Source organism: Metopolophium dirhodum, chromosome 6 (genome assembly GCF_019925205.1).
Source record: "Metopolophium dirhodum isolate CAU chromosome 6, ASM1992520v1, whole genome shotgun sequence".
Lineage (NCBI taxonomy): Eukaryota > Metazoa > Arthropoda > Insecta > Hemiptera > Aphididae > Metopolophium > Metopolophium dirhodum.
The window spans coordinates 7,564,168-7,580,934 of NC_083565.1; the positions used below are offsets into that span (position 1 = coordinate 7,564,168).

At 29.0% G+C, this 16,767-nt stretch overlaps 1 protein-coding gene across 1 annotated transcript in view; it reads left to right on the forward strand.

Moving 5' to 3' along the window:
• LOC132946502 (cyclic nucleotide-gated cation channel subunit A) overlaps positions 1 to 16,767 on the forward strand; it is a 188,840-nt gene that overhangs the window by 74,425 nt on the left and 97,648 nt on the right. Inside the window, 1 exon segment of the mRNA XM_061016536.1 lies at positions 12,198 to 12,353. Coding sequence (XP_060872519.1) covers positions 12,198 to 12,353 — 156 coding nt within the window.

The window sequence follows — 16,767 nt, forward strand, 5'->3', positions numbered from 1 at the left end:
AATAACAGGGTTACATTATTTTACATTTTTAAATGACAATATTAAGTATCCATAGATCATACATAATATATTAAAATGTTTTAATGTTTTTACTCATGCTGACAAAATAAAATTGTTGATACACCGGGCACCAATAGTTTTAAAAGATCGAATACCTAATGTAGTTATCTGATTTAAGATCATATCGATGTCGTCCTTCTCACTGCATTTCTGCAAATTGTAGATAATCGTAACGACGTTAAAAGGAACGGACTTCGTAACGACGTTAAAAGAAACAGACTTAGCGGTTGCATAGTACCTATTCACCATCATTAGAGTTAAGTATTCGCTTAATCGAATGACCAACACAGTAACAATAACGCAGGTGTGGAAGAACGCGAATAAAATGAAAAATTATTACAAACGATGATAGTTATTTATTCTATGTTGGTTGTCATCACGAATTATTCTTTAGTGCAGCAGATAGTGGTAAAGTACCTATTTACTCATCGTTAATAATTTATGCTAATTGCACAGTATTTCAAACGACTTCAACAACCCATATTTTTACATCGTGGTTAGTGTGATTGTAATTTACCTGCTGCCCACTCCTACTGTTTTTCGTACAAAAATAAATTGAAATAAGTGTGCAACTGTTGTAAATGTCTCATCAGAAACAATGTTGGATACTCAATAATGTATTATAATATTCCTTTTCAATAAGTATGCGCGTTTTAGATGTTATGAAAAAATAATATAATTCATACACATTCTACAATTAGATTTAATTATATTATTTGTATTCAAATAAATTGTGATTTGTTTTTATACATAACGAATGTCATTGGCGTAAAGCGAAAATCGGTATTTGTATAACAACGTTTAGCAGTTATTTTTTTTTCAAATCTTCATTACCCCTTCTACAATGTCGTTTTTTACAAAATAATAAGAAAGAAAAGGATATCTTTATAGTGGCATATTATGTACCTAGTTAAGTACTTATGCACAGATGATATTGTATTCTACAAAACACGACAAAAGTATTATTTTTTAATCATATTTAATATCATAACTATTTTAAAATGGTGTTTTATCTGTGAAAAAAAAAATTATCTTTAAAGTGGCAACAAATTCTACATAGTATGTGATTGAATAACAAAAAAAAAATTGTATTTAACATTTATAATTTAAAAATGTTATCTTGTTAAGTTTATTGAAAGAATATATGTTACAGAATGGCAAGATATTAGAATACTGAAATGTAGTGGACAAAAATGTATTTTTTCCCTTAGAATTACATGTTTTTTATTTGTTAGGAACATTAACTTGAATATTAACTTCTTCAAATAATATATTATTATATAAACGTATAATTAGAAAAGCATCAATACATTTTTTGATTTATGACTCATAATTCGAGTTGTATTGTTTTTCCTGTTAAATGCTTTAACAATTTATTTTGGTTTCCTTTTTATTGTTCACATTATACCTTTTCGTAGTTTATAACATTAGCTTTCATAAACAATACACGTAGACAGCTATCAGTAGTTTTTTTTTTGTATTGTTCCATTAATCCAGTATTTATTTTTTGTTTAACAGTTCGACAAGTTCAGTTAAATGTTTAAATATTATCATCATTTTGGAAATATCCGTAAAAAAATCATATTCATGTACAATCGACTACTCTATAACAGTTATAGTATAACTCTATATAGCGTGCGCTTAGTTTCAAACAATTAATTCATTTCTCATAAACAAATAACACATTTTTGGTGGAGCAAAACATAAAATATATTTCTAGATAACCTTAACATTTAAAATTTGTAAAACCACATATATTTTATTTAATTTGCACGATTTCCAATTATAAATAAACAACACAATATATTAAATTCTTTAGCATTTTGTGTATTTTTGATTGATACTATATTAAGCTGACATTGATTGAGTAATATAGTATAATATAAAAATAATTTCAGTTAAATGCACCGTAATACATCTGTATAAGTATTTTTTATTTGTATGTATTTATAAATTTATGAGAAAAAATATATAAATAATAATATACATAATATACACAATATTATTGTAATGAAAAATTATCAGTTCAAACAATTGTAATAATAGTAATGGAATATACATTAATTATTAATCATTATATAATAAAAAAAATCGTTTATAAGCTACACATTTAACACTTTTATTGAACTAATAATAACGTATACTGTCTTATAATCCCTATCTAATTTATTATAATTGTTTATAGAAAACACAAATAAACTGATTTATTTACCTTTTATATAAAAAAAAAAAATTGTTTGAAATTGTATTGCATTTGCTTAGTAAATATAATAATATTCATCAAACGCTGTACAATAAATGTATATGAAATTTATAGGGCAATATTGGACCTTAGACCATTGTCAAGTTGAAATGCCCATCATTCAATACAATCCAATTGGCTGTTGCAACGTTTACTTATCGTATTACATTTTTACAAGTTTCTCGGAATGATCATAGGTTTTAAATAAAGTGGCTACCGATTTCTTCTGTATATCCAATAATATCCATCACATAATATAGTCATGCATGACCTTGTCCTCAATCATGTTTGGCTATCGTAAAAATGTGTTATCAATTTTATTTAAATGATTTAGTTTCACTAGTATCTTTTATATAATATACATTATGTACGCATGAAGTGGATGGATTAAATCGTCTTTAAATGTTGGCTGTAGCTAATACCTTATATTATAATCATTGCTCGGAAAACATATAAAATCTTTATAAGCGCTGTTATTTTTAATATAAATATAAAATAAAAATGAGAGCAAATAAAAATAAAACAAATAATAATGTCACCAAAAGCTTCGATTTAGGAGGTGATCATATATTTATATTATTACAAGTATTGTAAGTCGTCTAATTTTAATTTAAAATAATTATACAAGGCAATTATTAAAAGTATTTTCATAAAGTTTTATGGCATACAAGATAATAAAAACTAACACGAGGTACATACATTAGTTGTAATTTGAATAAATATTATTTTATTAGGCGTGTGGTGTTTTGACTGTTTTGAGTTATATATGTTTTTGTTATAGTAATAATTATTTTATTTAAGTTTTTAATAAATCATCAAAATCTAATTTAACAATTTAGTTCAAATATCGTTCGATTAAAATATAAATTATTTTTCTTACAATAACTACTATATGGGAGTAAAGTAACCATACGAATTTCGTTAATTATACCCAGAGAGTTCTAAAAAATAACAACTTTTTAGCAGATACTCAAATGCTCACTGGAACAGTTCAAAATATTATAAAAGAAAAACTTTTTTAATAAAATATGTTATACATTAAAAATATCCATACTATTTTTTTTTCATTGTACCTACCATTAAAAAATATATTTTAACAAGAAATGCGATGAGAAATCTGAAAAATATTGAATTCTTAATGAAGTTTACATTAGATTAATACTATTAATTTCTTCTTCTTAAATTGTATTTTACTGTGTAAATATTAAAATATTTAAAAACAGTTACTAGACTGAAATTAAAAAAAAATAAAATAAAGCAATTTGAATGATCGTTCTTGAGTAAACTTCAATATTTAATTTAAATATGACTTCTTATCACATAACCAGTGTTTTGGTGGTTTTTAGCAAAAAATATTACTTGTCGATACAGATTGGCAACATATTGTGCGTACACGTGCGGCGGCGCCCCACTATCTCGTTTACACTATAGTCACACATACTTATATGACCAATTACTAAATCCACCCGATGCGCGCACGCGCTGTTGGAAACTTACCTATATATTGAACTCCTTAAAAAGAGACATATTGTATATGTCGAATAGACATTAAAAAAAAATGATTTACATATATTTTAAACTTAGAAGTTAAGTACATATGACTGAACTTACAATAAAACTGAAACTCCTATATGTATAATGTACAATATTTTATGGAGGCAAAAAATGTTGTTTGACAGCGTAGTGGCTAGGTTTTGATGAAATACTGTTATGCAGCGCGAACGTCATTTTGTCAGAGCAACATTCCCTCAAAACCCTACTTTACTGGGTTTGTTTTTCATTACATTCTATTTGTTATTGGTAGAATACAAGATGGTAACGTATTTCTACTAAACATTTTAGGAATGCTTTTTGATTACATAGTAATGTTCATGTGCAAGTTTCATACATTGTTAAAATTAGATAACCTATTTATTCATTTATATTCTTACTATTGTAATGTTGTTAAATATGACCGTATGAAATATTGCAGTAGGTATATATGCACGATGAAAATAAAAAAAATTCAAGCATATAGGATATCATCCTTAAAAATAAACTTAAGGCAATCCTTGTATAAGGGTTCTACGTTGTTAGTTAGGTTCAATACAATGCACAGTTTATTGAATGTCTAAATAAATATATTTTAAGAATTCCATTTAAACATTTACATAGTTCATATATTAATTATTTTGAAAACAATAAAATACTTATGACAGGAATTTTATTAATATTTGAGTTTAAACAATAAACTTTATTCAATGTATGAATACTATATACATAATAACCAACCTTAATTATTGATGGTGGATCAAGAATAATTTATAAATAAATAATATATGTAAAGATCAAAATATTATCATGTAGAGTACCAATTTAAAAAAATAGTATTGAACTTCCAGTATCAACTTTAAGCCGTCTTCCTATTATATTTATAAACAAAAATATCATTAAAGAATTTAAAAATAATTTAAATAAGATACAAAAGTTTTTAATAAGTAATAATTAAAAATAACTAATATATTTTAGTTTTATACTCAAAGTTTCAAAAAACTACATTTTTTGCGTTTAAACATTCAAGTGTATAACAAAATAATAAAACTTAGAGATATAATCTATGTGTTAATAAAATGCCATAAGTATCTTAAATTTATAAATATAGATACATTATATAACATAGATACATTTTAATCTATTTATATTTGAATTACATTTTTAATTTTAATTAATATCACTTTAATATTACGTTATTTTTACTTTCCTTTTAAAAAATACTAGCTAGTTACAGTAAATAAATAAATAACTCAAGTAAACCACAATAAAAAAAAATTAAACGATTTTGTAAATTATATTTTATTAATGACGCAAGATTGGTTGTACAAAAATAACATATGACCAGTTGGAAATATGAAATTAAGTTGAATACTTTTTATTAGTCTGCCATAAGATATAAATCATTTTAATGTTTTATATATTTTTTTACAACGAGCTGGACATGAACATATTAAAACAAAACAATTATAGTTAACTAAAGTGACAGTGCAGTAAATAATATTTTACTATTACTATTTTACTTGAATGGGTATTGGTCATTGGGTAAAGACAAATGTATTAATCCAACCTATGAAAGAGTATGAACTATATATTGTATTCATAGAGTCAGAGTGATATTAATTATTATAGGTACTAATTTTAATCATAGTGGTTTATTAGATTTCATAATATTTTTTTTTTAATAAAAATCTTTTATTCTTAATTTCAAAATTAAGTTTTTCTAGAAAGGTTGATGTATAATTATTAATATATGGACTATGAATAAATAGTTTTTTAATTACAAGCATAGAAAGTTTAAATGAGTGTAGTAAAATGGCTTGGAGTACTCTGCAAAATGTGTGGTCCACTAACTCCACTGAAACTCTACCACTCGTCTAAAATTGAAAATTGAACTGCTTTTATTAAAAACTATTTATTCAATATCAGCACTATATTATTTTTACTGTTCATAATTAATTCCAGATAAGTATTCATTTTCCAATGATGAACTTTTTTAAAATCATTTTATTTTTTTCGAAAACACAAACATGTGGACTTAGAAAATATTAGCTGTATGGGCTAGCTACAAATTGATCGCCTTGTACATAGTATAATATATTATTATTATATACGAGAATCATACGTGACATGCTGCACAGTCATTGGTATAAAGCCACTCTGAGAAACAGGAATAATTTATCGTCGGTTATTTTCATTTTCCATTTCCAACCTCTAGATTTTTACACGTGATAATAATATTGTTATTATATTATAAGACACGTTTTTAGAGACATTTTTATTCAACGTATGTACATGGAATTGTTACACATATAACGACAAAAATAAAACTATAAAAAGGAAACATAGGTGTATGCTATTTGTGGAACGATATAAACAGCGAAATAAGATTAACAATAGGTAATGTGGGTCTCGTGTTATGAGACTGGATACAGCCACTGTTTCAGAAACGATTGTCATGGTGCACTGTGCTCATTAATAATACTAGTATATACCTACTTGTATTTTCACAGCATGTTTTCATTTTTCACCGTGGTAATCACACCATGTTTGAGCGAAAATTTCGTTCTCGAAAATCTTTATTTCGCCATAGCTATACACATAATACAGGGTTATTACATGGTCTTTTGTGACCGTCAATTTGTCGCTCACACAAAAATATTTGCAGTGTACATAATATGATCACACAATAATATGATGTTAGGGACATAAAACATTTGACGTGTGTAAACTTTAACATTTACATTTTATCCATTAAAATTATATTTTTATAACTCAAAAAAGTAATTTTATAAAAAATTAAAAGTTTACACACGATAAAAATGGTTGTGTAGCCAATTGACGGTTAAATATAGCAAGCGTAATGTCCCTGACCCCTGCAATGAGTATTCGGTGAAACAACGATTTTGGGTGGGCCTTGCCGCTCAAATATAGTTTGATGGCCTCTGGTAAAAAATAAAACTTATGTTTTAAGTTGTAAGCATATTTTGACGAACATACAATTAGCCATTCGCAAAGTGATCGTTCCCGACGTGACGATGTATGTCGCGGGGTGGTTGTACCACGAAATCCCGTACCCACGCGTCTCCCGATCGGATCATCCTCTGACCACATTCAGTATACCATCGATCTTACACTGTTCATAGTTTTGGCCACGTGGCCTGATTGAACTGATCATAAAACCATTTCCGGGGTAATCTCTCTATAGGGTTAGGTAATTAGAGATTATAATCCCTCCTATTAGGTAGTCGACTTTTGTACACGACTGCACCGCACGAATGCCGGTCTGCGTTCATCGACTATCTTGCAACCCTAGATCACGTCCGCTGCTCAATGAACATACGAGATAATAATATAGATATATCGTTGCATAACGAATAACGTCGATGGTTAATTTTCTCACGTCTTAGAGAAACATAAAAACGAATCAAGGCTACATCCGAAATGGTATCCACAAGGAGTCTTCAAGTAAATTACAAAATTCAAACACTTCTTTGTTAATCTGATTTTTGGAAAATAAAAAGTAAAATAAAACATTATGATTCAGGTTATCTAATAATATTTCCATCATTGACGGAGACATATATACCCATTACAAATTATAAAAAAAATTATACTTAAAATTAGAATACAAAATATGTATGACCATGTATAACCATAAACAAAATATTTTAAAAACAAGGAACCAATTCGAATGTACTATGTACCCTTTGTAACGACCATGCAACAAATTCAGACCTTTCTGAACCATTTTGGATAATCAGTATATTTTTATATAGACGCGGACGGTACCATTTTGGCACGGCGTACCAAGTTTTGAATCGGATAGCGCGAGCGCAATTTAGATTAAATATACAATAGGGTGCACACAAATTACTTATTACCGAGTATAGTAAATAATATTTGTATACCTGTCGATGTGTCTTAGCGTTATCTGCCTACAACGTATATCCGATCGGTGTTTGATTTATGACATTAATTTTAAATATATCATCGTACACAATAACTCAATAGTTGACTATATTGTACACTTTTAAGCGCGACGAACGTAAAGGTAAACAGTAAGCGTACTATATATTTATTGTTTTGTCGTCGAATCGAATTCGGTTCGTCGGACCGGCGATGTACGCGATAACCGGCAGTAATGGATACAATAACGGACGGTTTCAAAATAATACGATCGCCGAGGTTTATATACCTACGCCACGGTTAAACGGGCAACCACGTATACGGTTGGCGACGTCGAGCAGGCGATCACATAGTCTTACGTCTATGCTGCAGCTGCAGGTCCGCATAGGGTTTTCTGTAGCGGTTAATCCCTCAAACGGTCGCTGCAGTGGTTTGGCCACCGTCCAGACGACGACGGCGGTTTAATAATATTATTTCATACATGAAGGGTATAGTGCTGCAGGGGCGGCGGAGGTGACATCGCGTGGCAAAGCCCCGGAAAGAACGCGAGTGGTGTACTCGAGCAGGACGCGTCACCGCACGGTCGGCTGGCAGGATAATCCTGCAGGCGGCCGACCGATAAATCAAACATCCTTCGGGCTGGCATGGCGGTGGCGGCGGTCGCACATCGGTTTTACGCGAATTAATCGAATCGAGTTCGATTCGTCGGACCGGCGATGCACGCGATAACCGGCAGAAATGGATACAATGACGGACGATTTCAAAATAATATGATCGCCGAGGCTTATATACCTACGCCGCGGTTAAACGGACAACCACGTATACGGTTGGCGACGTCGAGGAGGCGATCACATAGTCTTACGTCTATGCTGCAGCTGCAGGTCCGCATAGGGTTTTCTCTAGCGGTTAATCCCTCAAACGGTCGCTGCAGTGGTTTGGCCACCGTCCAGACGACGACGGCGGTTTAATAATATTATATTGTGTTATTCTGTGATATTATTTCATATATGCAGGGTATAGTGCTGCAGGGGCGGTGGAGGTGACATCGCGTGGCAAAGCCCCGTAAAGAACGCGAGTGGTATACGCGAGCAGGGGGTATTGTCCGAGTTGCGGTCGCAATAGACGAATTGCGGTCTTAATAATATTGAAGGTAAAATTAACGTCTTAATTGCGGTCAGTATCCGGTTATCGATTATCCGATGAGCTCTTATCCAATTTTCGATGAAATGTGTACCATACAAATATGAACCGGCTTAATATTATAAATGTATTAATTTTATTCGTTGAATGTGTGTTTTGTATTTTAAAATGTGACTATATTATAATTTAATGTGTAAGTGTAACTATAAACTAACTATAAATTTGTATTTTGACGTAACGTATTTTGACCGTTTCATTTTTGTATTTAGCATAATAATATGTAACTATGTCAATATTAAAAACATAATAATTATTAATCATATTTTTTCACCGCAACTAGGATTTTTACCTATTTTGATAATTATTTTGATATTTTGATATTTTGATATGTTTTGATCCCGACCGCAACTCGGATTTTTTTTTTACCTGTTATAATCTCGACCGCAACTCGGTATCAACCGAGCAGGACGCGTCACCGCACGGTCGGCTGGCAGGATAATCCTGCAGGAGGCCGACCGATAAATCAAACATCCCTCGGGCTGGCATGGCGGCGGTGGCGGTCGCACATCGGTTTTACGCGAATTAATCGAAACGATACGTTCGTTGTCACTCCGACGGGGCGCGCGTAACATATTATTGCCGCGTGCATAGTATATAATAATACATAATATAATATTGATGCGCCTTCTCCCCCGCCACCGTCACCGCCGACGCTTTTCACGTCGCTCCCTTAAAATTAATTTACGACTCGAAATGTATACTTAGGTGATATCATATGATATTATACACTCTTGTTGTATCGCGCACCATATTGTTATTATATCGTCGGAGACGGAGATGGCGATGGCGGCAAATCTATGGGCACTCTTTTTCGCCAATGATGGTGTTTCAGTAGTTTCCGACGAATAATATGGTAATATTACTTTTTTTTATTACTATAAAAAGTTTGATTAGTTTAATTTTAAAAATGTCTTATGATTGTTTATTATTAATTAATTCATTGTGAACGGTGTACTTTTTTTCTATTTTAGATTATTCATTTCAATTTTAGACTCCGTTATTATTGTTAATTCCATTTCAACAATACAGTGTATAATGTAGGACGTAGGTATATGACCGACGATCGTTAATGATATTATTATGCAGAGATTAAATCACGTATTGAGGCATAATATATTACATGTTGTATAGATAAGTACACAGAATTTGGTTACCAATATATTTTTGACCAATTTTCGGTTTCTACTGATTTTACAATTTACTCTGGTATCATTTTTTTTATTAACGCTGAATTACGAAAAATATCATCCATAGGTCAAAAATTGAATACTTTTTGGAAGTATCAATGATGCGGATAAAACACTTACACTGCTCGAATTTTCGATATTTGTTTTTGCAATATTTTATTGCGAATACAAAATTTATATTTACATTTAATGTTACATAATCATCGTGTTTTATTATTTTCATGAATTATTGCTTGTTAAATAAATATTATGGTGTAGGTACTGAGATGGTTATTAATTGTCAATTATTTTTGATTTTATAATTGAAAGTTAAAACAAACTGTACTGTTATTAGTATATTGTTTTTTGTCTTTGAGTTTTGGGATATTTTTTTTAAAGTGAAATGGTCTTTAACTAATAAAATATTTACACTGGTAGACTAATATTTTATGAACTACATAACAAGGCAAATTTAAATAGGTAACGTCGTCCGGGTTTTAATACCTAGCCCTCGATTGCCATCTATCGCACCATTTCAAATAATAGTGAACCCTGACCCGGTCCTCCGCCGAAACTTTAAGGATGGGACTTAGCCGCAGCCGACTCTTATCGTTCCTAGTGGTATTAATTTTTCCACGCTATCGAGCAAGTACAATAAACCCAAAAGAAATCTGCCACTACTCGAAATTAATAGCTGTCAGCAGCGACGGAGGCGGAAAATAATATTAAATTTAATATAATACTTGCCCATTGGAAACAGAACACAAACGGACCAAATATAATCGTGTTTTCCACGTGGACATAACGTCGTACCATAATATATAATATTTCGTGTCCAGCGGTTATTCAGCTCTATATATTATTTACTTGAACGCTTGTCATATTTTATACAAGTACCTAATAGTACAACCGTGGTATTTTTTTCCCCCTCGAATTGTAATATAATTTTAAAACTCACGATTTATTTGAAACGGATATAGATTGAACAAGGTTTTATGTTAATAATGTTTAAGATGTTTGATTAAAAAACTAAGAATCTACGAGAATAATCAGTATTTGTTGTAGGGGCATAAATTATACGAATATGTTTAGTAATAAATATTCCCTAATATTCGATACTCTTTCGAGTCGAATAAGTACAAGGGGAAAGTTAAGACATTTATTCAAATTATTTGTTTTGCAACTTTATTTAGGTATGCACTTTTCCTGTGAACAAATAGCACATGACGTAACTTTGTTTCCCGAATTTAGTATAATATAATTTAAAAGATATCTCAACTTATTTAGAATACCAATAGGTATTTATCAAACTTATTTCATAACGATATATATTGAATAAAGTATATTATATTAATTTTGTTTGTTTCCTATACACTTTTATAGTACCGAACTATACCAAACCTAACTAATTTAAATAGTTTTACAAAATCTATTATATTATCATTCAGTACATTAATTTACTCAGCTAGTCCCGTTTAATTAACATTGACCAAAACACGATCATGTTTGCATTAGTGATGTAATAACATGAAAATATCTAATTTTTAAATAAAACTATACCTACATACGCATAATATTATTAAGAGTTCAAACTATTGTGCATATATATGATAATATGATATTATTATGTATGAAATACTCGAATGTACTCATTAAAATTAAAATGCATACGATTTTTCATATCTGTATTTAATTCGATAATTTATCAAAAATCATATGATTTCGTTTATTACACAAAATATATTAATTTTCGTTTTGCTTATTATTCCATTATTACTTGACATGAAAATGTGGTTGAATTAATACATCAATAAATCAGACAGTTAGTTGAGAATTGTATTATTCGTTAGAGCGATCTTATAGTTTATGTGCGGCTTAAAAGTTAAGACTGCACTGATCTTTGTCTTGACTCTCTAGCAATTTATTAATTGTCACTTAGAAAACATTTTTTTTTTTTTATAAATATAAAATATTTAAAATTATGTTGCTATATAAAAAAGTATAAAAGTATAATACTAACTATAATTCGAAGTATAATGTAAAAGTTTGTTTTAATATTTATGTTATTCCATTTTTTTTTTTTTTTAAAGACCAATGACGGTCAGGACACAATTATTTCGGATCGCCTCCAAGACACTTCATTCCAATATACATCCACCGCACCATCAGTCATTTCAGGAAATGCATTTACTACCCCGTCAAAAATCCCCAACTCCATCAACAAACTGAACTTAATACAGTCACACGTGAGTAAAATAAACTTTGTCTATAAAATATAGTCATTACGTTTTTATACAAAAAACAAAAAACCTACCTACTCGAATGGACGTTATATAGCAATACCTGCCAAGTTCCAAAAACAATGTGTTTCGCATAGAATTGTGACATTTCCTCACAACTATATTAATTTAAAAGACCCAATAACAGTGCAAAATCGTGATTTCGGAATAGTGTTAGACTTTGCATTAAGGTTCATTGTCTCTTCATTATATATTGTTATTATTTACTGACGGAACGTTTCTCCATAAAGTTGTGATGCGTGACACGAAATTATTTTGCCTCTGAGAAATATATAAGCTTTTATTCCTTCACAGTTCCTGTGGTGGATATTTAATGTACCTATCTACTCAATTACGTACAATTATTATACAATTATTATAATATAAAGAATTTCTCCAACGGAATAATCACTCCTTGATATATGGTAACAACATAAAGTGTAAATTATAATTATTTTTGTCAAAGAAACACATATTATGTTACTACAGCAATAAAAATTAATAATAATAAATAATGTATAAACTGTAAATAATTATACGACGATAAAATATAAGTATCAAGACTAAAAGTATACTTAAATTATTAAAAATAGTTTTTATTTTCGACAATGCATGGTTTGGAACGACTAATAGTATTAAAATAATTATGATTTATAAAAATCGTTTATGGCAGTGAAAGTTACCTAAAAGTGTTCACGTAGCGTGCGCATTCATTAATATAAGATATAAATTATTATATTTTGCGAGTGCACGAAAATTGTTATTTTATTTTGTGAAAAACTTTTTCAAAAAAAACTTGAACAATTAGGTACACTATAAATACATTTTGAATACGATAATAAAAATTAAAATCTCATCAAGACCTATTGTACCTTATCAGTACCTGCCTTTATCACAGACGAAAACAAGATAGTGTCACATAATATACTTAATTTGATGACTGTAAAAGATTATAGCCTAGTTCATTAAATATTATAATACGCCAATAAATTGTAAGTTGTAAGACGTCATAATCATATAAGTTGTGAAATTGCATACGTAAATCGCCGTGTTATAATATTTATATTTTTACATAAAAATGTATATTAATATATTATTATATAATATTATGCTTGCTAAATATGCAACTAACATGCGTTAGTTCTATGGTCCAATTATAATATCTAATCAGACGTGTTGACCAATAGACTGTTTATTTTTATAAAACAAAATTAATTGAAAACAGTTTTCTCTATTTAAAATAAATATAAATTTATTTTTTCATTATAATGATTTTCCAATTCCAACAATATAAACTCAATAACATTAATTTTATGCTCATTTAATCTACAAACAGCTTAACTTAGTTCAGAACTGCGTTACATAAATAAATGGTTTACTGCGCACTTTATAATCGAAAAAGTACTTTCATCATGTTCTTGCAAAACCAAATCAATTATTATTTTGTAAATCTATAAATTCTAATCATGGTAAAACGTAGGTATGATTTCAGTACTTCAGTTTTTCCAGTTAAATTAGAACAAGTGTTTGACATCAAAGGTAAAATAATTTCTATTACATTTTTCATATTTTTAACATATTATTATGACGTAGGTACTCTTTTGGTGGACAATACAAATATTTCTAAAAAAAAATAAAACTATTTAATACAATTAAAAAAAACATAAAGAATTATTAAAGAAATGATCAATACGATTCCCTATTATAATAATTTAAATCTACGTAACAAAATATTACTTTAAACTTTAAAGTTGTTTTTCTTAAAAAATATCGCCATTACAACCGGTGGATAAATACATTTTTTCAAGTTGGGCGAATTTAATATTAAGTTCATTGAAACATGTAAATATTAGGATTTAACGTAGGTATGTCGCTTAAGTGAAAGAATAAACGGAAGAAAATAAAATTATGTCTAACAAATGTGTGGAATCATATTTTGCTGGAATTTATATTGAACAGACCCATGGCAAGGATAATTATTTATGTGTTGTATATAACTTGAGTTTTTCTCGTTACCTTACAGGCCATTCAATAACAGATTGGGCATCATATTATACTCAATTAAAATCATAATAATTTATTTTTATTTATATTTTATTATATTATACATTATTATTATTACTATTATTATTATTTCGTATGTCATGTTATTACAATATGAAATTGTGGTTGTATCATAACACGATATTATATCAGTTCTATTTCAATGATGATTTTATTTTGCGCCTTATATGATTGTAACAATAAATTATATTGAAGAGCGCATCTTCATTACTTATTGATTTGTCATTTTTAAAATTATCTATTACCATAAGAGGGTATTTTGTCTTAATTTCCAACTGCTATACGGTACCGGTATACCACGGATTTATACGTAGTATTGTAGTTCACGTTGTGAAAATTAGTAACTATATTATCTGTGTGTAACCATTATGATTATAAATACTAAATAATATAATAAATATCCTTAATCACTAACCAATTGATTATATTTCATAATATCTTCAAAATATCGAGATTACCATATGTGTTTAACAATTTATGATTGGTTTAATAATATATCTTAAAATATGACGATATATATTACAGACACAACATCACAGATATTGATAGGTATATATAGGTACTATATACTATGTAATATTACCCTTTAATTGAATGTGTTCAATGATACTTAAGTGGTATATTATGATAAAATGCATCTTCGGACGAATTATACGAGTACACGATACTTTTAGATAGGCTATATATTATATACTTGGTTGTTGGGTGTATACCTATAGATTTTTAATAGAAATATAAGTGCGAAATATAATTTTCTTTAAATTGGTATCATAAATATAGTTTATTGACGGCAAGTACCCACGCTTTATCCGAAGTCTTGGTTAGTAAATCATTAATAGATATCCCCCCCCCCTCACCACCCCGTAAAATGGTAAATTCCAAATTCAATTGTATACCATTATTTAGGGAACTAGGGAGATAAACGTATAAAAATAATAGAGTTTTACTAACCAGTTTTCTAAAATATTTCAATGAAAAATATAGTAGTTTATTATCATTTTATTTTAGGTTTTATATTATAATGGAACAAAAATAAATATGGTTTCTTGAGTCCTGTAACCTATATTTCATTGCATCGAACATTTCCGGACATGGACACTTATGCTAATGACACGGCAATACTGTTAAGTTAAAAAAAAACCTGTACAGATATCCCTAGATAATTTAATGAAATCAGTAAGCACCTGATCCAATAGGTGGAGAAGTAGAACAAATGCACAAACATATTCAAATGTAAGTATCTAATTTACACTCTAGAAAAATGGCTAATCCTCAAGCTAGCATCGAAAAATGGACTGGTATTATGGCGAAAATTAAATATCTATACCCTGTTCCAAAAGAGAAGTGTAGGCGGCCACGGAAAAAGCCAGTTTTGCTACGTAAATCTGGTGTCTTCTCTTTTGGAACAGGGTATAGATATTTAATTTTCGCTTACTGATCGGACGAGCACCAACAAAAGGTAAAACACTCATTGTGTATTATCAGTTCCGCATTATAAATAGGAATATTATATAAATCCTAATTGTTAATTCATACGAATTAATCGAATTTTAATTCGATTTTAAATGAATAAAATGTCTGCAGTTAAGATCTTATTTGAAGATGAAAATGTGTAAAAATATGTGGTGCTGTGCCAAAACATCTCAGCCAAGGCTTCCGAATCCATTGCTTACACATTTATTGCATACGCCCTTTGGTACGCGATAACGATGACTCGCTAGTCGCTACATAAAAACTATGAGATAAAAAAGGAATTGACCGACTATCATAGCATTCGAATACTATACTCTTTTATCGTATTAAGACATTCATAAATTTGTTCGTTTTTATGTTTTTATGTTGTTTTGAAAATGTACAATAGTACAATACTATTATTTTAATCTATTGATTATGAAAAGTCTGATTTTTTTACATTTTTTGTTTGTTTAAAACAAATTAACTGTTTAAATTAACTAACTAACATTGAACAGATGCAATTAATACATTTTTTTACTATCAACATTTTCGTTTTATCACTTTTAGTTTAATTTTGTGAATATAACTTTATTTTTAAATTGGAATAGTATAATAAATGTATTACATAAATTGGTTTCGTTTAATTTAATAATATTTATATTAAAAAGTCTACATATTACCTAATATTAAGTCTAACCTACGCGTAGGTTTAAAACAATTAAATATTCTGTTTTAACACATTTTTTTTTTAGCAGTATTCCATAGTGACGTAGTCCATTAAAAAGGTTTCTTGATGGTATTTCCACGAAATTGAGTTCATAAATGCATGTTATTTTGCTAACGGTAGCGGTACAAAAATATT